General features: G+C 51.3%; 1 protein-coding gene across 1 annotated transcript; it reads left to right on the forward strand.

The window, feature by feature from the left end:
- Positions 1-1,310: 1,310 nt before the first annotated feature.
- On the forward strand, positions 1,311-20,862 carry IFNLR1 (interferon lambda receptor 1). The gene is given in 7 exon segments (XM_058718636.1): positions 1,311-1,629; positions 5,045-5,168; positions 13,259-13,443; positions 15,591-15,733; positions 17,975-18,134; positions 18,454-18,587; positions 19,563-20,862. Coding segments are annotated over 7 exon segments (1,833 nt in total). The 3' UTR covers positions 20,331-20,862.
- Positions 20,863-22,842: the final 1,980 nt, after the last annotated feature.

Genomic DNA, 22,842 nt, shown 5'->3' on the forward strand with positions numbered 1-22,842 from the left:
GCCGGGATACAGCTTGAGAGCCGGCACCTGCAGCAGGATTCTCTGTGCTCTGTATCTCCTCTGCGTTCACCGGCTTTATCATAGCCCACCAATGGTCACTCGGCCTGTCACGGATACCCACAGAGTGGACAAAGCAATTACCCGAAGGCAGGGTGGCCATGCAGTCAGGCCGGGTGCCGAATCCAGAACCCAGCACCTGCATAAGCTCTCTGGGTCCTTAAAATGGCAGTTTCCTCTTCTGTAAAGAGGAGGCAATCCCTCCTTGGAAGTACTGGGAAACAGAAAAAATGAAAAGAGAAAGAGAAGAAGATAACATTTAATAAAGGAGAGCAATGATCACCTTTAGAATTTGTCGGAAAAGCGATACATACAAATTATTGAAAAGCTTAGAAACGAAACATGAGCAGAAAGAAGAAACTTAAAATACATGTGTATAATATAGACTATATATATATATTACATAATATATAATATGTATGTTATATATTATAGATTATATAATACATATATATTGCATATATATACATGTACATATACATGTATTATATTATAACAATATACATAATACATATATAATACACACCACACATATATAATATACATATACGTATACACACATGTGTATAATATGTATACATATAATCTGTATAATATACACATATGTATATTACATATGTGTGATGTATTATATATATTTAAATCCTCACCACCCAGAAGTTAACAACCACCCGCATATCGGTGTATATCCTCCATCTGCTATCCATAACTATGCGCACACATATTTTTTTTTTAATGGGACCATATTTTGCTACTTGCTTTTCTGCCTCTCCAGTACGCTGCCAACTTCCCCGAGCCGTGACATATCCCTCGGCAGCCTCCTTTTTTAACGACGGTAGACAATTCTGCGGTGAGGCTGTTTCCATCACTCGGAAGCTATTACTGTCGGGGTGACTGGTAACACACCTTAGGCTTTGGTGTCGGAGGCCCCAGCTTTCTCCGGAAGTAGGCCCTCGGCTCTCGAGGCTGCCATCCCCTTGTGAAGAAGGCAGAGAGTCACAGGACTGACCCACCAGATTCTCGGGGGGGATGAAAGTAGCTAACGTGCGGGAAGTGCTTGGCTTAGTACCCGGCACATAAAACACGCTCGGACACCGCCAATGGTGTCTGAGGCTGTGCTGTTGAACTGGCCCTGAACTCTTCGTGCTGTTTGACTTAGCTCCCGTACTGGAACCCCTAACTGTGGCCGTCGGCCATCAACCCTTCTCCTCCCCTCCCCCCAGGCATGGCTTTACTGATCCGCCACCCCCACGATGCGGCGGAGCAAACCGCCACGCAAACCCGGAGGAGGTTCCAGCCGTCTTTGAGCCGCGGTGGCGCGGGGAGCCGGCCGGCCGCCCAGCTCGCCGCGGCGGGGCTGCCCCCGGGGAAGCCCCCGCTGCGTCCCGGCCCGCGGGGGCGGGGCCCGCGGCTCGGCCTCCCATTGGCTGCCGTCCGCAACCACCTGCCGGCCGGCGGGCGGCGGGGCTGGAGGGGGGACCTGGCGGCGCCCGGCGGGCAGCGCAGGAGCCGGCGTGGCGGGGCTCGGCCGGTGGGTCCCCCTGCTCCTGTGCCTGCTGCAGTCCACTCAAGGTAAGGGCGGGGGGCCGCGGGGCGGGCGGGCGGGGGCCGCGGGGCGCCTGCCCTGGGCGGCGGAGCTCCCGGAAGGAGGGAAGTGGCCTCAGCCCGGCCGCCGCCAGAGGAGGGGATGCGAATCCGCCCTGCCCACCCACCGCCCGTTTTCTTCTACACTGGGGCTTGGAACTCGACACACCTGAGTCTTTGCAATTGCTTTCCGGGAGGAAAGAGACCCAGATTCTTACTGCCAGTCCAGCTCCAGGTGAACAGGAAAAGACGGTGGCAGTTTAAAACGCAGCTGCATTGATTTACAGAGTGCTGTTTCAGGTTTCCCCGGGAGCCCTGTCCTCTGCATTCACAGGACGCTGGATCCTCCGTACGGTACCCGGGGAAGTCAGGGGAGTGCCCTGCCCTCCCCCGGAGTCGCCATCCTTTCCCCCTGGGCGGTTTCAGAAGTTCCACCCAGACCCGAGGGGAGGGAGCTCTGGCTTAGTCTGCGTGCTGCTGTTACTCTAACGAAAGCCACCTTTTTTCTGAGCTCCCACTGGTAAATGAGGTGGCAGGGTACAAAACACCCCAGGATAGGACCTACCCGCCAAACCCCAACCAATCAGGAGAAGGTCCCAATATTGCCCCCAGTCTTAGACTTCCTAGTCTTCCGCTAACAATTTAAGACCCAGAAGGGCCCTGGGGCACAAGCTAATACTGATAATTAATACTAAGACTTCTTTGTGCTGGGCACATTACCCTATTTAAAGCGAAACAACCCAACCCTTCTATGAGGTAGGTTCTATTTTCTCCCTTTTCGGATGGGGAAGCTGAGGCCCAGGGCACTGAGGGGAATTGCCCAGGGAGGAAAGCGCAGGTGAGACCCCTGAAGAGAAGGCTAAGGCTGAAGCAAGCTCGGCCAGCTTTGGCTGTGGGGTGGGTGGCTAGAGCAGGACCGTCCGTCCACCTGGGTCAGCTCAGGGATGCCCCAGCCCCTGGCACCTCTGCGCAGTGACTGCTGTTGCAGCTGGTGAGGGACAGTGTACCTGTGTGTGAGGGGTGGGGGTCCTCTGTCCCCCTGTTTCGCTGTCAAACTCAATAGTTTTCCCATCTGGGCCTAACGCTGCTTTTACCGGAGGAACACTTAATGTACCCAACACAAACTGTGTGATAGTTTAGAGTGAAGGTCAGCCAGATCCAGGTTCAGATCCTGGCCCCCACGCAAACTGGCTGTGTAGCGTCAGGCCTATTGCCTACTGTCTGTCTGTGAATCTAGTGCCCCTGCACGGAAAGAGAATGGCACCTACCCTATAGGCTGGTTCGTCCTGAGGGTTGAATGGGGCTTTGTGGATAAAGTGCCAGACCAGGGCGTCCCACCCTTTGAAGGCTCAGTAAATAAGGTAACTACTGTCGTGGCTATTTCTCCACTGTGGCCAAGTTCAGACTTTGGGCCTGTCCTGCCCACAAGATACCTTATAAGCTGAAGAAAAAAAAAGGATACCTTATAAGCTGATTGCAGATAGACTTTGGCCTCTGCTGGTCACCAGCTGGAAAGCTGGGAACAATGATAGCACCTGTACCCCAGTGACCCAGTTCCTGCCAAAGATCACAGGATGGGGTGGAAGCAGGTGCCCACATTTGGGTTAAAAGACCAGAAGTGGGGAGCCATGCTGAGAGCCATCGGTACAACCACCCTCCACCCTGATGCCATTCTGTAACCTGTATGGATTTCCACCATGGCCCGTGTGACACTTCAGGGTGCTGAATTCTCCCTTGGGTCCACGAGCTTCTAAAGGGCAGGAATGGAATTGTGTTCCCCTGTGAAACTCGTGGCACAGATGTCATTGGCCAATAGCAGTTCACAGATGTTGGAAGAATAAAGCTGAACAGGCCCCACGAGAACGTAGAAGAGGAAGTATGATCAGGAGCTCAGAATGTGGAGTTGGCTAGGCCTGGATGTGAATTCTGATTCTACAGCTTATTACCTGAGAAGGCTTGTTTCCTCATGTGTCATGTGATGGTCACAGTTAGTACCTACATCCTAGAGATGTGGGGAGGATTCAAAGAAATGCAACCAATGTACTTAGCGTAGTTCCTGGTACATAGTTAGGATGCAAAGCACATTAGCTGCTGTCATCATCATCAGTCGGATGTGTCCCACCATCAGTCACCACTACCATTTCTTAGAGATATCAGGAAAGACTCCCCGAGGGAAGTGACTTTGGAATCAAGTCTTTAAAGGATTAGATGGTGAAAAAAAATTAGAAGGTGAACAAACACCAGGCAGTCGAAGACCCCTGGGTTCAGAGGTACCCAAGAGAACGCAGTAGTTTGAGAAGGACAAGAAACAAGGTTGGCTGGAGCCTAGTGAGCCGACTGGGGAGACGTTGACAAGATGGCCGGTCATGTACCTCACTAAGGAGCGTGGACATTTTTCTAAGGGCGAGGGAAGGGCATAGAACTGGGAAGAGGTGTCATCAGGTGTATATTTCAGAAGATGAGGGTTAGCAGTGAAGAAGAGGTGCCGAAGAGGGGAAGCAGAAGCCAGTTAAGGGTGGTCGGGGAAAGTGTCACTGGGACAGTGACATCTGGGCAGAGATGTGAAGGAAACAAAGGAGCGAGCCTGCTAGAGATCCAGGGGGAGAACAGTCTAGGCGGAGGGAACAGCTTGTGGAAAGGCCTGGAGGAAGAGGATGCCTGGCAGGCTCTAGAAACAGCAGAGAGGCCAGTGTGGCTGGAGAGCAGTGAGCACGGGGAGAGCGGTGGCTGGGATTAGGTAAATCTTGTGGAGGATTATAAAGACTTTGGGTTTAACCTTGAATGAAGTGAAAGCCAGTTGAGGGTTTAAAGCAGAAACGCCACATGATCTGACTTTCATCTTAACCCTTGCTGCTTGCTCTGTGGAGAATGGGCAAGATTGGAAGCAGGGAGACCAGTTGGGCGGCCTTTGGACTAATCCAAATTATCACAATAGTCATTTAGTCAACAAATATTTATTGTGCACCTACTCTGAGCCCGGAACCGTTGCAGACAGGCTCTGGGGACATGGCTACGAACAGAGCTGAGCCTCTGCTCCTGAGACCCTGTTCCCTCCTGGAGTCCTGGAAATCCAGTAGGTGGTTCCTGTCCTGTGGTGTGCTTCTGAAACCCTCATGTGCCAGAATGGGCAGGAGCTTCCTGTCCATAGGACAGAGCAGCCACTGAGGCCCACGGAGGGGAAGGGGCTGCGATACAGCCGGTCCGTGGCAAGGCCGTGATTGGCATCCTGAGCCTGGGCTCCCAGCCGACACCATGTCCCCTGTGCTCTAGCCACCCCAGATGACTCCTGGTTCTCAAACTCAGTGAGCGCCCGACTGCCCAGCCCGCCACTGGTCAGCTCCAAATGGCCCACGTCAAGAGCAGCCAGGAGCTCCAGGCTTCAGGACCTCTTTCTCTCCCACAGGGAGGCCCCATCTGGCTCCTCCTCAGAACGTGACGCTGCTCTCCCGGAACTTCAGTGTTTACCTGACATGGCTCCCAGGGCCTGGCTACTCCCAGAATGTGACCTATTTTGTGGCCTACCAAAGGTAGAGGGGAGCCTCCAGTCTGGCGTTCGGGGAGACTGAGGAGGTGGGCCGAGGCTGGAGGGGCTTGTGTGGGCCTGCTGTGGGGTGTGGCCATCTTCCCGGTTCCCTGTGTCCCGGGGGAGATAGCATGGGCAGCTACCTGGAGAGAATGAGATAAAGGTCTGGCGGTGAGAACGATGTCGACTAGGGCACAGGGCACAGGTGATGGGCCCGCAGGGGGTGGGGACGATCTCTGAGAAGAGTCAGAACACGGCTTGAGGAGAGCTACGAGGGCCCAGTGGTAGAATTCTCCAGGGCCTGGGGGAGGTGCTTGGAGTTGTGCCAGCTGACAAGGGAGGGCACACGTATCTCCTGCAGAGCCTGTGTTAGGCGTCGCTCCACAACCTTCCCCCTACGGCGACTTGAGGTCCTGCCCAGTGGGCAGTCCAGGCAGCCACTGCCAACCCAGAGGAATCTGAAAGTGGAAGCAAATCTGCCATTTTTGCACCCAGCTGGGAGTCACTTGAGGTTCTTTCCTCAAGAAGCTTGAGGTCACTTGAGGAGCGTAAGGTGGTAACAGCAGAGAGGCAGGAGGACCCCTCTAGGATTGGCGAGGAGGAGGAAGCAGGAAGGGGGAGGTGAGCGCTGTGGACGCGGGGCCCGCCTGTGCCAGGCTGAGCGCTAAGGTCTCGCGTGAAGAGTTCACTTTTTGCTCCCTGGATCCCCAGGCATGCCTGCATTTCCCCCATTTTAGAGGCGAGGAGCCTGAGCTCAGAGAGGTGCTGTGACTTACCCCAGGAGACCAAGGATGGAGCCAGAAGAAACAGCCAAGTCCGTCCGACCCCAAAGCTCATGCGCTTCCTGTTCTGTCATGGTCCCTCCTTCTGTAGCGTCCAGACACGAGCGATGGGGGCCTGCCTTGGAAAAGGGCACACGGGCCAGCAAGCTTTCAAAAAAAAGAACTGTGGGGGGGGGGGTGCGTGGGGGACTCAGTCACTTAAGCATTCGACTCTTGGTTTCGGCTCAGGTCGTGAGTTCGGCTCAGGTTTGTGAGTTCGAGCCCTGCGTTGGGCCCTGAGCTGGCGGTGCAGAGCCTGCTTGGGATCCTGTCTCCCTCTCTCTCTGCCTCTCCCCTGCTCGTGTGCGCTCTCTCTCAAAATAAGTAAGTAAACTTAAAAAAAAAAAAAAAAAAAAAAAGAACTGTACAGAAATATATCAGGAGGCCGAAAACACCTAACATGTACCGTGTCGGCACGTTAAGTGTCTTTATTGACACACAGCCCTGTGAGGAGGGAGCAGCCGAGGTCTTCTGCAAGAGGATATTTTGCTCAAAGCCCCATAGCTGGGCATAGGGGAGCCAGAATAAACTGATTAGGGTTGAAAGTCCATCCTCTGGACTTTATGATGTTTTCCTTCCCCTTGACACTTTTAAACACCTATGAGGATTCTAAAATGATGATATTCTAATTGTATCATTTTTTTTTTCATGGATTAGTTGGAATTATTTTACAAAGACATGCTTCCTCTCCTGTAGTATGTGATATTCAGTGGTACTCTTCAGATGGGCCAGATGGGACATGTCCTTCATTTTTTTTTTTTTTTCCTCAAGTTTTCAAGATCACGAATGGAATTCCTTCTCATCTCCCAAAGGTGATCAGTTTTTTTTTTTTAATCGTTATGAACTCGAGTGCTTAAACATATCTGATGGTTTCAATCCATTGCAACCAGTCTACTCGTTAAAACTGGAGTTGTCCCATCTCTGGCCAGCAAAAAAAATCTTGTCAGGTTGGCTCCAGAGTCCTTTTAATTTGACTCTAGTAGTTTTTTTTTTCAACGTTTTTTTTTAATTTATTTTTGGGACAGAGAGAGACAGAGCATGAACGGGGGAGGGGCAGAGAGAGAGGGAGACACAGAATCGGAAACAGGCTCCAGGCTCCGAGCCATCGGCCCAGAGCCTGACGCGGGGCTCGAACTCGCGGACCGCGAGATCGTGACCTGGCCGAAGTCAGACGCTTAACCGACTGCGCCACCCAGGCGCCCCGACTCTAGTAGTTTTGATTATTGCTGTTATAAACAAGATGTTGCAGGCTCATTTGCACAATTCCTGACCTAAAACCAGAATCAGCCATTTGTCCACTTAGTAGAAAATGGGTTTGTTTTTTTTTTTAATTTTTTTTTAACGTTTTATTTATTTTTGAGACAGAGAGAGACAGAGCATGAACCGGGGAGGGTGAGAGAGAGAGGGAGACACAGAATCCGAAGCAGGCTCCGGGCTCCGAGCCGTCAGCACAGAGCCCGACGCGGGGCTCGAACCCACGGACCGCGAGATCGTGACCTGAGCCGAAGTCGGCCGCTTAACCGACTGAGCCACCCAGGCGCCCCTAGAAAATGGTTTTAAAGGACACAATGTGTATGTTAGCTGTGCTGATCACTACTTAGCTATTGCTTTAGATTTTTTCAGTGAGCGTGAAATGGGTAGATAGATAACTCTAATTCCATCTCTGTTCCTGGCTTCTGCTGAGATGGGTGATTAAATCAGCAAGCCCCATCCAAGATCTCCTTATGAAATGCGTTTTCAACCACACCCATGGTGTTCCTTCTAGAACATGCTTTCTAATTTTTTGCCATATGTATAGGCTGAGAATTTTCTACTTCTGGTTTCTTTTTGCTTAACAGTCCCTTCTATGTGCCTGTCTTCCTCTCTCCGTCTACCATAAGCAGTAAGGAGAAATCCGGCCACATCTTCAACACTTTGCTTAGGAATCTCCTCAGCTGGGGTGCCTGGATGTCTTAGTCAGTTGAGCGTCTGTCTCTTGATTTCTGCTCAGGTCATGATCCCAGGGTTGTGAGATCGAATCTGCATTGGGCTCTGCACTGAGTGTGGATCCTACTTAAGATTCTCTCTCTCTCTCTCTCTCTCTCTCTCTCTCTCTCTCTCTCTCTCTCTCTCTCTCCCCCCCCTTCTCTCCCTCTCTCTCTTTCTCCCTCCCTCTGCCCCTTCCCCACTCACATTCTCTCTCTAAAAAAAAAAAGAAAGAAAGAAATCTCCTCAGCTAAATATCTAAGTTCATCACTTTCAACTTCTATTTCCCACAAAACACCAAAACACAATTCAGCCAAGTCTCTGCCACTTTGTAACAACGATCGCCTTTCCCCCAGTTTCCAGTAAGACGTTCCTCCTTTGCATCTGAGCTCTCCCCAGAACCACCTTTGGCTCCATAGTCCTACCGATGGTCTCTTCAAGGCACTCTAGGCATTTTCTAGCACGCACCTGAAAATCTCTCCCACCTCTACCCAAACCCAGGGGCAAAGCCACTTTCACATTTTCAGCTATTTCTTACATTAGCACCTGATTTCTGGTACCAAAATCCGTATTAGTCTGCTAGGACTACCATGACAAAATACTATAGCCTGAGTGGTTTAAACAACAGAAATTTATTTTCTCTCAGTTTTGGAGGCTGGAAGTCCAAGATTGAGGTGTCAGCAGGTTTGCTTTCTCCTGAAGCGTCTCTCCTTGGCCGTGGAAAACGGTCACCTTCTCTCTGTTCTCACATGACCTTTTCTCTGTCATGGCTGAGAGTATGGCTGAGAGTCATGGCTCTGTCAGGCTGAGAGTATGCCTGGTAGCCTTTTCTCTTCTTTATTTTTTTTTTAATTTTTTTTTTCAACGTTTTTTATTTATTTTTGGGACAGAGAGAGACAGACAGAGCATGAACGGGGGAGGGGCAGAGAGAGAGGGAGACACAGAATCTGAAACAGGCTCCAGGCTCTGAGCCATCAGCCCAGAGCCTGACGCGGGGCTCGAACTCACAGACCGCGAGATCGTGACCTGGCTGAAGTCGGACGCTTAACCGACTGCGCCACCCAGGCGCCCCAACCTTTTCTCTTCTTTAAAGACTATAAGTCCAGGGTGCCTGGGTGACTCAGTCAGTTAAATGTCTGACTTCCGCTCAGGTCATGATCTCGCAGTTCGTGAGTTCGAGCCCCACGTCAGGCCGTGTGCTGACAGCTCAGAGCCTGGAGCCTGTTTCGGATTCTGTGTCTCCCTCTCTCTCTGCTCCTCCCCACTCATGCTCTGTCTTTCTCTCAAAAATAAATAAACATTAAAAAAAAATTTTTTTTAACTATTAAGTCCGGTTGGTTTAGGGTCCCACCCTTATGACCACATTCAATCTTAATTATCTTTTTATTTAAAAATTTTTAATGTTTCTTTTTATTTTTGAGAGAGAGTGAGCGAGTGGAAGAGGGGTAGAGACAGAGGGAGACACAGAATCTGAAGCAGGATCCAGGCTCTGAGCTGTCAGCACAGAGCCCGATGCAAGGCTTGAACTCAGAAACTGCAAGATCATGACCTGAGCCGAAGTCAGACGCTCAACTGACTGAGCCACCCAGGTGCCCCTTAATCACCTTTTTAAAGGCCCCATCTCCAAAAGCCTATACAGTCATCGGGGGTTAGGGCTTTGGCATTTGAATTTGGGGGGAATGCAATTTAGTCCATAATATCTAATAAACTGGATTTCATCAAATTTAAAACTTTTAGTCTTTAAAAAAAAATGCTTAAAGAAAGAGAAAAAAGTCCAGCCATTGAGAAAAAGATGTTTACAATATATACACTGGAAAAAGACTAGTATCCAAAATAGATAAAGAACTCCTGCATCACAATAAGAAGACAAATCACCTGAAAAAACTGGAATAATCACTTCACAAAAAAGTGCACGAGTGGCCAATAAGGAGTGGCCAATAAGCACATGAAAAGATGTTCGACAACCTTAGTCATTAGGGAAAGGCAAATTAAAGCTACAATGAAACGCAACCACACACCAACTAGAATGGCTAAAATTCAAAGGACTGACAATACTAAGTGTTGACAAGCTTGTGGAGGAACTAGAACTCTCCTGCACTGTTGGTGGGAATGTACAGTCACTTTGCAAATCAGCTTGACAGTTTCTCATCAAGTTTCCCCTTCAGTTACCAAATCTCCCAGATTCTACTCCTAAAGCTTTATTTAAGAGAAATGAAAACATGTCCATACAAAGACTTGTACATGAACATTCATAGCACTGTAATTCATAATAGCTCTGTTACGGACTGAATTGTATACCCTCATATTCATAGCCTGAAGCTCTAACCCCCCACGTGATTGTATGTGGAGATAGGGCCTTTCAAGGAGAAATTAAGATCAAATGCGGTCATAAGGGTGGGGCCCTAAGCCAATAGGACTATGTATTAATATTTCGGTTAATAATTTGCTGATGGTTTGAGGCACCTGGGTGGCTCAGTCGGCTGAGCGTCTGACTTCAGCTCAGGTCATGATCTCATGGTTCGTGAGTTCGAGCCCCGCATCAGGCTCTCTGCTGACAGCTGGGAGCCTGGAGCCTGCTTCAGATTCTGTGTTCCCCACCCCCTCTCTGCCCCTTTCTTGCTCACGCTCTGTCTCTCTCTGTCTCAAAAATAAATAAAAATTTTTAAAAAATAATAATTTGTTGGGCGCCTGGGTGGCTCAGTCCCTTAAGCGTCCGACTTCAGCTCAGGTCACGATCTCGCGGTCCGTGAGTTCGAGCCCCGCGTCGGGCTCCGGGCTGATGGCTCAGAGCCTGGAGCCTGCTTCCGATTCTGTGTCTCCCTCTCTCTCTGTCCCTCCCCCGTTCATGCTCTGTCTCTCTCTGTCTCAAAAATAAATAAACGTTAAAAAAAAAATAAAAATAATAATTTGCTGATGGTTCACGTGTGGCTCAACCAATTTTTTCAGTCCTATTTATGTTCATTAAGCCAACTTTGATAATTACGTTGTCCTTTTTTTTGTGCTTTATGTATTTAATAATTATTTTTACTTGTTCAATCTTCAATTACTGAGTGAGGCATATTAAACATTTCTTATTATAATTGTGGTTTTTCTGTTTCTTCCTATAGTGTTGTCTGGTTTTGCTGTCTAGAGTGTGTATCTATTTAGCAGGCACATATAAAGGAGAATTTTTTTTTAATATATAATTTATTGTTAAATTGGTTTCCATCCAACACCCAGTGCCCATCCCCACAGGTGCCCTCCTCAGTGCCCATCCCCCACTTCCCCTCTCCCCCGCACCCCCATCAACCCTCAGTTTGTTCTCCATATTTAAGAGTCTCTTATGGTTTGCCTCCTTCCCTCTCTGTTTGTAACTTTTTTTTTCCCCTTCCCCTCCCCCCCTGGTCTTCTGTGAAGTTTCTCAGGATCCACATGTGAGTGAAAACATATGGTATCCGTCTTTCTCTGACTGACTTATTTCACTTAGCGTAATACTCAGGGAGAATTTTTTTAATGTTTATTTATTTAGTTTGAGAGAGACAAAGTGTGAGTGGGGGAGGGGCAGGGAGAGACCCTTAAGCAGCCTCCACGCTCAGCGTGGAGCCAGACGCGGGGCTCAGTCCCACGACCCATGAGATCATGACCTGAGCCGAGATCAAGAGTCAAGACGTTCAACCGACCGAGCCACCCAGGCGCCCCAGGGAGAGTTTTTTTTATATCATCCCGGTAAACGGAATAATTTTTCATTATGCGGTGATTCTTTTCCCCTTTAGTATTTCCTTGGACTTTGAAGTTTATATTTTGTCTCATGTTAATATAGGGGCTCCTGGGTGATTCAGTTGGTGGAGTGTCTGACTCTTGATTTCGGCTCAGGTCATGATCTCACGGTTCATGGGTTCGAGCCCCGCGTCGGGCTCTGCAGCTCGGAGCCTGGGGCCTGTTTTGGGTTCTGTGTCTCCCTCTCTCGCTGCCCCTCCCCCACTCGTGCTCTGTCTCTGTCTCTCTCTCTCTCTCTCAAAAATAAATACACATAAAAAAAATTGAATATAACTAGACCAGGTTTCATTTTATTGTTAACGTTTATATACTGTAACTCCACCAAGAAACAAAACAGGAGTTCTTTCCAAAAATCCGTCCTCTTTGCTGCCCCCATCTAGCCTCCTCCACTCACGGGTCGTTCAGTTCCCAAACCCAGGAGTCACTCTGGTTTCTCCCTGCCTCATGTCCCACGTCCGGTCCACGAGCAAGTCCTGTTGGCCTTACCTCCAAAATATAAGCCCAGTCCAGCCCATTCCCTACATCCTCACCTCTGTTTTCTCTTAGACCGCTGCTGCGGCCTCCCAGCTGGTTTATCAGAGGTTGATCTCTCAAAAACAGAAATTAGGTCACCTCAGCCCCCCCATTCAGAACTTTCCAGTGGCTTCCTAGCACACTTGAGATAAAATCCAAGCTCCTTGGCAAGACGGAAGGGCCCTGCCTGCTCTTCCCACCCACCCCTGTGCCCACACCTCTCCCCGCCTCACCCGCTGGCCTTGAGCCCCGCTGGCCTCCTTGCTTTTTTCTGGACACTTCCTTCCCCCAGGCCTTCACCCGGCTGCTTTGCCATTGCAGCCTCAATATTACCTTCCTGGCCTTTCCTGAGCCACCTGTGGAAAGGAGTTCCCCCCGACCCCTCCCCCCCACCACCTGCCATGCCATTCCCCCTTGTCACTGCACCTACCTGCTCCCGGATTTACCTCAGTGATGTGATGATTGTCTCTCACCCCTTCCCCGTCACGTTCCCGAGGGCAGGACCTGCCCGGCATTGCCAGTTCCCCAGGAATAATGCCCGGGGTGCTGGTCCCTTCTTTGGACCCCGGTGTTCTCAGAACACTCGCATCACAGGCCTGCGGGTCCCCGCTGACAGCCACGCAGCATCCAGCACGATGCCTGGCACACAGCAGGTGGCCCGCAAGGCCTGAGCGGAGAAGAACGTGGGAAGTGGCTGCTGGTACCAGTGATGGCAGGCACCATGCAGCCCTGGGGAGGCAGGAGGAGAAGGAGGAGGAGGAGGAGGAGGAGGAGGAGGAGGAGGAGGAGGAGGAGGCAGGCTGGCCTGCCGGGGGCCCCGGAGCTAGTGAGGGACGCAGCCGGGATCCCACCGCGTGCTTCTCTCCAGAGCCTGAGCTCCTAACCGGACTGTTCTCATTCTGTCCCAGCCCGTGGCTGGCTGATAGGTCAGACGGGTGGACGATCAGGCGGATGAAGGGACAAGGGAGTCGGTGTTCTCCAAGCTCCCTGGCCCCAGAGGCTGAGTCTGCAGCCCACGCTCTCCTGTCTCCTCCCTCAGCGCTCCGACCCCCCGACGGTGGCGAAAAGTGAAACAGTGTGCAGGAACCAAAGAGCTGGCCTGTTCTCTGATGTGCCTGGAGAAACAAGACCTGTACAACAAGTTCAAGGGACGTGTGTGGGCAGTTTCTACCGGCTCCAGGTCCCCCCCGGTGGAGTCCAAGTACCTGGATTACCTTTTTGACGGTAGGTCTGTGGCTAAGGGACCAGGTGGGAGGCTCCCTGTCCAGGCCCTGCTGTCCCGGCCACTGTCTCCACTTCTCTAAAGCAGAGGCAGCCCCACGTAGCCTGGCATCGTGGCAGGGTGTCAGGGGAGATCTGCCGGCATATGCTTGGTGCTATTTTTTATGTTCAAGTTCTCTTTAAGAAACAAATTTTTTTTTTTAATGCCAGTTGCAAAATAACTCCTGTACAGTGTAGAAATTGGGGGTGGGGGGGGCAAAGAAAATAGAAATAGAGAGGAAATCATCCCCCATGTGTACCACATTCAGAAATCACCAGTGTTGGGGTGCCTGGGTGGCTCAATCAGTAAAGTGTCAGACCTCTGCTCAGGCCATGATCTCGCGGTTCATGGGTTCGAGCCCCGCAATGGGCTCTGTGCTGACAGCTCAGAGCCTGGAGCCTGTTTCAGATCCTGTGTCTCCCTGTCTCTCTGCCCCTCCCCCGTTCGTGCTCTGTCTCTCAAAAATAAATAAATAAATGTCATAAAAACAAACAAACAAACACTGAGTGAGGAGAGCACTTTTCTCTTCCCAGTATATTTTATTTCTAATCCTAACAACAGACCTGTGGGGTTCATTTTCATTGCCCCATTTAAAAAAATAATAATAAGTAAGATCCACAAAAGTTAAGGAAATTGCCAGGACACACAGTTAATAAGGGGTGGAGATGGAACGTGAATCTGGGTCTTTCTAGTCTTGAACACGGTATTTGAACCAGACCCAGAGTGAGGCGGGGTGGTAAGAAGGAGAAGATAAATACTCAGACAGTATCCTCACGGAGCTGAGATCTGTAACTTGCTGCCCAGCCTTCTCAAAATACTTGCGAGCAAATTAAGGCTCCGATGGAGAGGAGGAAGGGCTTGAATGAAGGGTGGCAGGGAGGGAGAGTAGGAAGGAAGAAGAACTGGCGTGGGTACAAGCTGGCTGGGTGGATGGATGAAAAGGGTAGAAGGACGGATGGGTAAGAAGAAAGGACACATGGAGGGGGTGCAAAGGACATGGTGGAGGAGGGGAAGGAAGAAGGGCTACATGGAAAGACATGCTCACCAGGAAGGAAGGATGTGTGGATGGGAAAGAGGGAGAACAGGAAGGAAAGGCAGATGGACGGGTCACGGGCTAGATGGAAGCAAATAGAAGGTTGACTGGCTGCCTGGGAAGGGACGGAAGGACAGGAGGAAAGGAGAACAAGGGAGGGGGGACAGACAAGAAGGAGGGATGTATGGAAAGTGAAGAAGAATGGATGGATGGGGAGGGTGGATGGTAGGAGAGCAGGTGGTTGGCTAGACTAAAGGCAGGAAGACAGTCTAAAGGAAGAGGAAGGAAGGAAGGGTGGGAAGGCGAGCGGGCAGACAGGCTAGAAGAGCGAAGGATGAACAGGCGGATGGACGGACGGACAGGACGGACAGGAATAAGAGATTAGAAGGAAAGAGGCGGCGAGGAGGTTACTTTTGTAAGTAGTATTAATGTTGGCTTTGCCTCCGCCTCCCTAAAGCTCTCCTGATTCTCCCATAGCCCACTCCATGCCGGAATGACCTTTCCTGCCTTTTCCTGCCCTCGGCTGTGGCCCTGGTCATTTTCTCGCTTGAGTTTCGGTAGTTTGCATACTTCATTTCCCCCGAATTTCCTCCAGCTCCTGGAGGTCAAGATCCCCGTTCCCTCCAGCTCCCTGCCCAGGGCTTAATATGTAATCGGAGTCCACTGGACTCTGACCCACAGAACCGAGATAATGCGTGTGTGTTGTTTGCAGCTGCTCTGTGGTGATGTGGCACCAAGTGGGCAAGATTCTGACAGCCCAGCGATACGGGAAGGGCGCCCAGGTGCAAGGGACAGCATGAGGAAAGGCAGGTTAGCTGTGAGCTTGGCCTGTTCATTTGACCTCTCCGAGCCTCAGTTTGCCTCTTCTGTAAGATGGGAATAGTGGTAGCTCCCTTCCAAGGTCACTGCAAGACTTCAACCAAATGGCTTGAAGGCTCTTGATGCAAACACTAGAGCCATTTTTCCCTTTCTAGGAGCGGGCTCTGGGCTGGGGGCGGGGCTTGGGGGGAGCGGAGGAGCAGGCCTGCCTGGGGGCAGGGGGATAGATGCTGACAGGTCCGGTTCTATTTCTGCCAGTGGAGCCAGCCCCACCCGTCCTGGTAGTCACCCGGAAGGAGGCGATCCTGAGCATCAGTGCCACATATCAGCTGCCACACTGCATGCCCCCACCGGATCTGAAGTACGAGGTGGATTTCTGGAAGGAGGGAACAAAGAATAAGGTAGGAAGCCTCTTTCCTGCCCTCTGGCTGGACCCCCCCCCCCGCCCCCGTCCCCTACCGCCCCACCAAAACCCAGTGCCTCTCACCCTCCCTGCCTGCTTTCTGCACACCAACTCCAGGAAGCCTTCCCCGCATACCCCCACCCCTGGCAGTCACTCCCTGACTCTGTGCAGCACGATTGGCCTGCAGCCCACCCCTGCCCTTTCCCCCTAAGAGGCCAAGCACAGGGTGTCCTGCCCCTTCGCATTATAGGTGGTAACAGCACAGTTTTTCTACCCAATATACATATATATATTTCATTTTTAATTATGAAATCCTTTTTTCCCAATGATATCTGATTGAAGCATGAGAGGCGCTAGGAAGCCTGCTTGCCAAGCCCCTGGATTCATTACCAAAAAATCAGAAAGTACAGATACACTCTAGGAAGACAACTAAAAGTACCCAGAGACTACCACAAATACCCAGCTTCAGACTCGTTTCTCACACATGAACATGTGCCTGTCTGCACAATGTTTATTGATGGCAGAGGTCAGCCAACTTTTCCCGTAAAGAGCCAGATAGCAAATGTTTTTTGAATTTGAGAGTCATGTGGGCTTTCACAGCTAGTCAACTCTACGTCTACTGCACGGAAGGAGCCATAGACACTAGGTCTATAAATGGGCATAGCTGTGTTCTAGGAAAACGCCGTGTACAAAAATGGTGGCAAGCCACATTTGACCCGTGTAGTTTACTGCCCCTGGTTTTGTTCTTTCTGTCTTGCTGAACCAGCATTCACACTCCTGACACTCTGCATATGTACTCTGGATCCCAGGGATATCAATCGTCTTCAGATGGTCCCTGCCTTTAAGGATATTTCAAATATTCTAGGGGCAGCTGGGTGGCTCAGTCAGTTAAGCATCTGACTTTGGCTCAGGTCATGATCTCATGGTTCGTGGGTTTGAGCCCCGCGTCGGGCTCTGTGCTGACAGCGCAGAGCCCGGAGCCTGCTTCGGATTCTGTGTTTCCCTCTCTCTCTGCCCCTCCCCAGCTTGCGCACTCTCTCTCTCTCTCTCTCTCTCAAAAATAAATAAAGATTAAAAAATTTTTTTTTCTTCAAGAACAACTCAAACATTCTAGACCACCCCCGTCCAATAGAGGTAGAATGTGAGTGGGCGCCCGGGTGACTCAGTTGTTGAGTGTCTGACTTTCGCTCAGGTTCATGATCTCGCGGTTCATGAGTTCAAGTCCCACATCGGGTGAGCACAAGTCCCACTTCTCTCTCTCTCTCTCTCTCTCTGCCCCTTGCTCACTTCTGCCTTCTTTCTCTCTCAATAAATAAATAAATAAATAAATAAATAAATAAATAAACAAATAAATTTTTAAACAATTAAAAAAAGAAATATAATGTGAACCACATGTGTCATTTTAAATGTTCCTCATTAAATGAAGAAAACCAAGTTAATTTCATTTTAATAATTTATTTCATCCCATAAAATGTTATCATTTCAACGTGTAAATAATATGAAAACTGTTGGCATGTTTTACACACTTTTTGCACCTAGTCTTTGAGGTTTTTTTAAGGTTTATTTTTGAGAGAGAGACAGAGAGACACAGTGTGAGTAGAGGAGGGGCCGAGACAGAAGGAGACACAGCATCTGAAGCAGACTCCAGGCTCCGGGCTGTCAGCACAGAGCCCGACGTGGGACTCGAACTCACGAGCCGCGAGATCATGACCTGAGCCGAAGTCAGATGCTCAACTGACTGAGCCACCCAGGCGCCCCGCACCCAGTCTTTGGAAGCCCGTGTGTATTTTATAGTTGGAGCGCATCTCAGTTTGGACCAGTCACACTTCAAGTGCTAGTCACCACATGTGACCCACACCAGACTGGGCAGGGAAGGCCTAGCGTTTTCCGGGTCTGTGATGGCTGAAGGATGCTCCCTACCCCCAAATACACCGTGAGGCTCCGAGCGCAGGCAGCCTGCGGAATCTGCCCTTCAAAGAGGGACCCGCAGGCCCTGGGGGGGCGGCACACAAGGGGGACCTTGAGTGGCAGGGCTGCTTCTGAGCTCAGACCATCTGTACCTCAGGACCCGGTGGAAAAGAAGCCAGATGATGCTGGGAGGTGCTCCCTTAATGCTTAAACTTTAACGCAGGGAAAGATGTGGGGGTCACGGCAGTATCTTGCCAGCCCTACCCTGTCCCGGTTGTGCAGAGCCCATCCCCACAGCAGGTCTGCCCACCCCTGTTCTCTCTCCAAACAGACACGATTTCCAGCCACTCCCCGTGGCCAGCCAGTCCAGATCCCCCTGCAGCCAGCCACCAGCGGACCCTACTGCCTCAGTGCCAGAACCATCTATACCTTTGGTGATCCTAAGTACAGTGGGTTCTCTAAGCCTACCTGCTTCTTCCTGGGGGCCCCAGGTGAGTGCAAAGTGGTACAGAAGTGAGGTTTCCCACCCCACCCCTCACCCCGGGACAGACTATCTTTATCATAAGGTGGTCAAGAGCATGGGTCTAGAGATAGACTCACCTCAGTTAAAATCCCAGCTTCACCATACCCGTTGTGTGTCTTTGGGTAGCTTACATAACCTCTCTGAATCTTGGCTTCTGTAATCTGTAGGGTCGGTATATTCTTATGAGGATCACGTGGGATAATGTACGCGAAGCCCGCTGCACAGGTGCACTTGATAGATGAGAGCCATGGTCATTGTTTCTGTGGTTCTCGTTCTTCCTTCCTTAGGAGCCAACTGGGTATTCCTGGGGTTGCTGCTGCTTCTGCTTCCACTGCTGTTGGTCATTGCCATCGGCCATGTGATCTGGAGGAGGTTCACAGACAACCCCTGGTTTCAGCAGGCAAAGATGCCATGGGCCCTGGTATGGCAAATCTGGGCATGTGCAACAGAGGGGGAGGGTTGTTAAGAATAAGGAAATGGGGCTGGACTTAGACATAGGTCAGACGGACAGACCAGACTATCAAGATAGTCCACACCGCGGACATCTCCTGTCTTTGTGTTTAAATTTCCACCATTAGCAATTCATTCCTTTGGCGCCAAATTCAAATGGCAAATATTCAATTTGAGTTGAATTTCGCCAAAATTCAAATGGGAGGGAGCAGTGCCTTCAGTCTCCATAGTGAAATAACTTCATCGGGTTTGTCAGGTACTGAGAGCAGGGCCACCAGCCTTGGGACTCAGGAGAGATGCCCAGAAGGGGGAAGGGGAGAGGGTGGTACCAAAAGGGGAAATCTTAGAAGGGTCCCAACACTTAGTTCACGGTTTAAGCAAGGGTGAGTCTTGCCTCGGCTGACCCTGGGATCCCCTCCCTTGCCTGCTGCCTCACTTCCTTAAGGCTGTGGGCCAGTTGGGGCAGGGGGGGATGCCTGGAGAGGTCAGATGGGTCCAATTTGTTCAAACGAGGGTCTGCTGAGGGTGGCTGGGCCATAGGTGAGGTGTGGTGGGCACTTGGGTCAGGATGGCTTTGAGGATGGATTCTGAGTATCTTGGCCACACAGGAGTGGTTTCAAAGTCCCTGGCTCTGGGACCCTCAGGGAAATCCCAACTGAATGACAACGTCTGTGTTAGACATTTCTGCGCCCCGCCCCGCCCCTCACCCGATGGTGCCCTGAGCCCTCAGCTCAGTTACCCCAGGGGTAACTTGCTGATGATACCCTCTTATGGGCGGCTCTCCCCAGCCCCACTGAAATTTCCTCCTCCCTTGCTAGTGTTTCCTGGGATCACTTCCCAAAAGAACTATTTACATTTGAATCTTTGTCTCGGGGTCTGTTTCCGGGGGGACCCAGGCTTCAGGAAAGCCTAAATTTTCCCTTCTTTTCTCCCCTCCCCAAATCAGGACTTTACTGGACACAGACGCCCCGTGGCAACCTTTCAGCCCTGTGGCCCTGAGTCCCCAGATGCCTTGATCCTCTGTCCCCAAAAGGAACTGACCACAAGGGTCAGGCCGAGCCCTAGTGTCAGGACCCCAGCCACCGTCCAGGCAGGATCAGAGGAGGACAGTGCTGAGGAGGAGAAGGACGATGAGGAGGACACAGATGACGGTGTCAGCTTCCAGCCCTACATTGAACCACCGCCCTTCCTGGGGCAGGACCACCGGACCCCAGGGCACTCGGAGGTGGGGGGCACCTGGACTCCTCCCAGCCAGGCCGAAGGCTCCTCAGCTGCGGATGCTTCAGACAGAAGCGGGGCCAGCACTGAGGGCTCCTCTCCCCGGGATGAGCCCGAGTCTTGTTGTTTAGCCAAGAAGGGACCGGGCCAAGGGCCAGGTGGGGATGGGTGTCAGGAGTCTCTCCTCCACGAATTCTCCCAGGACCTGAGTTTCCTGGAAGATCCCCTGAAAGACAACCTTTCCTCCTGGACCAGCTGTTTTTCATCACCAGGGCTGAATCTGGTCCCTGGGGAGCCCCCAGTTTCTCTTCACACACTGACCTTTTGCTGGGACAGCAGCCCTGAGGAGGAAGAGGAGGAGGAGGGGGAAGAAGAAGGAGGAGGAGGGGAGAGGGAATCAGAAATCGAGGGTGACGTTACTGGCAACTGGAGGGCTGAGAGCCTCCAGAAGGCTGAAGTCAGAGGCGGGACACTAGGGCATTACATGGCCAGGTAAGCTTTCTTCAGCATCCCTCCAAGTCTAAGCTTTCCAAGGACCCAAGACGCCACCTGGACTTGAGAGCCTGGGCACATCCTGCCTGAGGCCATAGAGGGCTCTTACGGCACTTTAGAAACCCCAGCCGCAGAAGCCACCCCATCCTTTGACTCGCCGGCTTCGGGCCGAGCTCTAAGAAGGGTGAGGACAAGAATGGGCCGAGGTCAGAGGCTGACTGGCTGTCACATCACCCCACTGCCTTTGGGGTGACGGGGCAGTCAGAGAAAGCATCCCTGGACAATGTCAGAGGTCAGGTCACAATAGACAACCAAGGGCTGATGCCACAAGGGACCATCTGGATCTGGGGGGAGGGAGGTTTGGAGCACATCTTTATGAGTGTCATACCTTTCTCCGGCACCTGCTGAGCTCCCGCCTCCCCTGAGTCTTAGCCTCCTGGTTCATGAGTCCTCTAGCGTGGGCCTCAAAACCCAGTAAGCAGGGGATAGTCTCTGACTTACAGAATTAACACAGCTTTTTTTTTTTTTTTTTTTGAGAGAGAGAGAGAGAGAGAGAGAGCATGAGCAGCGGAGGGGCAAAGAGAGAGGGAGAGAGAGAATCCCAAGCAGGTTCTGCGCGGTCAGCACAGAGTCTGACCCGGGGCTCACACTCACGATCTGTGAGATCATGACCTGAGCTCAAATCAAGAGTCGGACGCTTAACCAACGAAGCCAACCGGGCGCCCCTCCGGTTTTATTATCAGACAGACCTGGCTTCAAATCCCAGCTGTGCCATTTACCAGTCACGTGACTTTGACTAGCAGCATTCACTTTTCTCTGGTGTTCCCTTCGTCTACCTCCTGCCCTCCACCTTCACTTCCTCTCTCCTCCTGGTCAGGAAACCTCACTCTCAGAAGGCAGAGCCCAGCCAAGAAGGACCCGGATCGCTCTCCCCTTTCCCAGAAAAGAAAGAACCAAGGGATCCACCCACCAAGGGGTCTGATTTGTTGGGGGTGGGGTAACGACCCGTCAGAGAACTGGACTCCTGGGTCTGTGATCCCGGTTTTAGACCGCACTTTAGACCTCTGGTTATAAAGAAGTCCCATTTTCCCTTCTAATTATGAGACTCGGTGTCTCCTGGAAGCAGGTATGTTAGAAGGTGGCAGAGAGATGGTAAAGTATCCCCCAAACTGAGATGGCGCTTTGAGGCCAGGAAACGAAGCAGGCGACTCCGTGCAGTTTACACAGAGTTTTGTTCAGGGTAATTTACTGATGGGGGTGTGGCGGGGGGAGGGGGCGTTGTTGGGGGGAGGATAAGCCACGCAGCTGCATCGTAATTCTCTGCAAAATCCAGACCTCAGCTTGCAGGTTTGAAAGGGCCAGGGGACACTCAGAAGGGCGTTGTAGTGAGATCAGAGGGTTCGCCTGCACCTCAAAGGGCTTGAGTGCCCCTGGTTGACAGCTGGCCTTTAATTAGATCCTGTGCATCAGGAAAGAGAAAGACTATGTTCTCTCTAACGGATTCGTGGGAGGCTAAAACAAGCCGCCCGCCATCCCGGCCTTGGTGGGCATTTCTAAGATATATCTATTAATCTCCGAGGGCCCGGGACACATAGTCCTGAGGAAGGTCGTGGAGCAGACATGAACAAGATGGAGAGCCAAACATGGAGTCAGTGTTGTCAGCCCTCCTACAAGGTGACTAGCCTTACCCGGGTGGTAGTGACGGGTGTTCTCAAACAACTGCCTTGTTAACCTATACCCACCAGGGTACGGGCGAGCATAGCTGAGCGTTCGCCTATAGGGACCAAGCTTTTTGTCATTTTGTGGCTGAGCATCCGAACAATCATGGCTCCGAGACCTGGGCCCTGCCGTGTAGCCAGAACTTACGTTTCAACGTTTGTGAAAAAAGCATCTTTGTAGCCATTTCACCCACACAAGCTTATTGTTCTGAAGGCAACAAGAAGGCACAATGTTAAATGAAGGATCCAGAAAAGGGAATCTGGTCTAGGGGTTCTCCAACCACGCTCCCAAACAGTCTTGGGTTTCATGGGTGGAGGCTGCCAGGGACTACTGGATCCCCACGACAGCCAGAGCAGTCTCCCAGTGTCCCGCTCCACCCCATGGCCCTCCGTGTGAGGCTGTGCTCGGTGGGGAGGGGGCTCCCCTGCTAAAGAAAAAGCACACTGCTTGTTTGATTGAATACCTGTCTTTTGTTTCAAACAAAGAAATGTGCTCTTACTATAGATGAGCTCTTTGGTCTCTGGCCAGCTGGGCCAACCCCTGTGCCCTTGGCCGCATCAGTCTCAGCAAGGATTTCCGAGGGGCACTAAACTGGCAAGAGGCCTTCACCACTGCTGGGGCTCCCACATACATGCACATGCACGCACCCACACGTATGCATTTCTGCAGGAGTTAGGGCTTGTCCACATCCCTGAGCACAGAGGAGGGAAAACACACTGAAAGCCACAGAGCTAGGGAAGGCTGTGGCTCAGGGCCAAGTCTTCAGGAAAATGCCCCGACGGTTGCTAACTGACGTT

The sequence above is a fragment of the Neofelis nebulosa genome, chromosome 2 (assembly GCF_028018385.1).
Source record: "Neofelis nebulosa isolate mNeoNeb1 chromosome 2, mNeoNeb1.pri, whole genome shotgun sequence".
Taxonomy (NCBI): domain Eukaryota; kingdom Metazoa; phylum Chordata; class Mammalia; order Carnivora; family Felidae; genus Neofelis; species Neofelis nebulosa.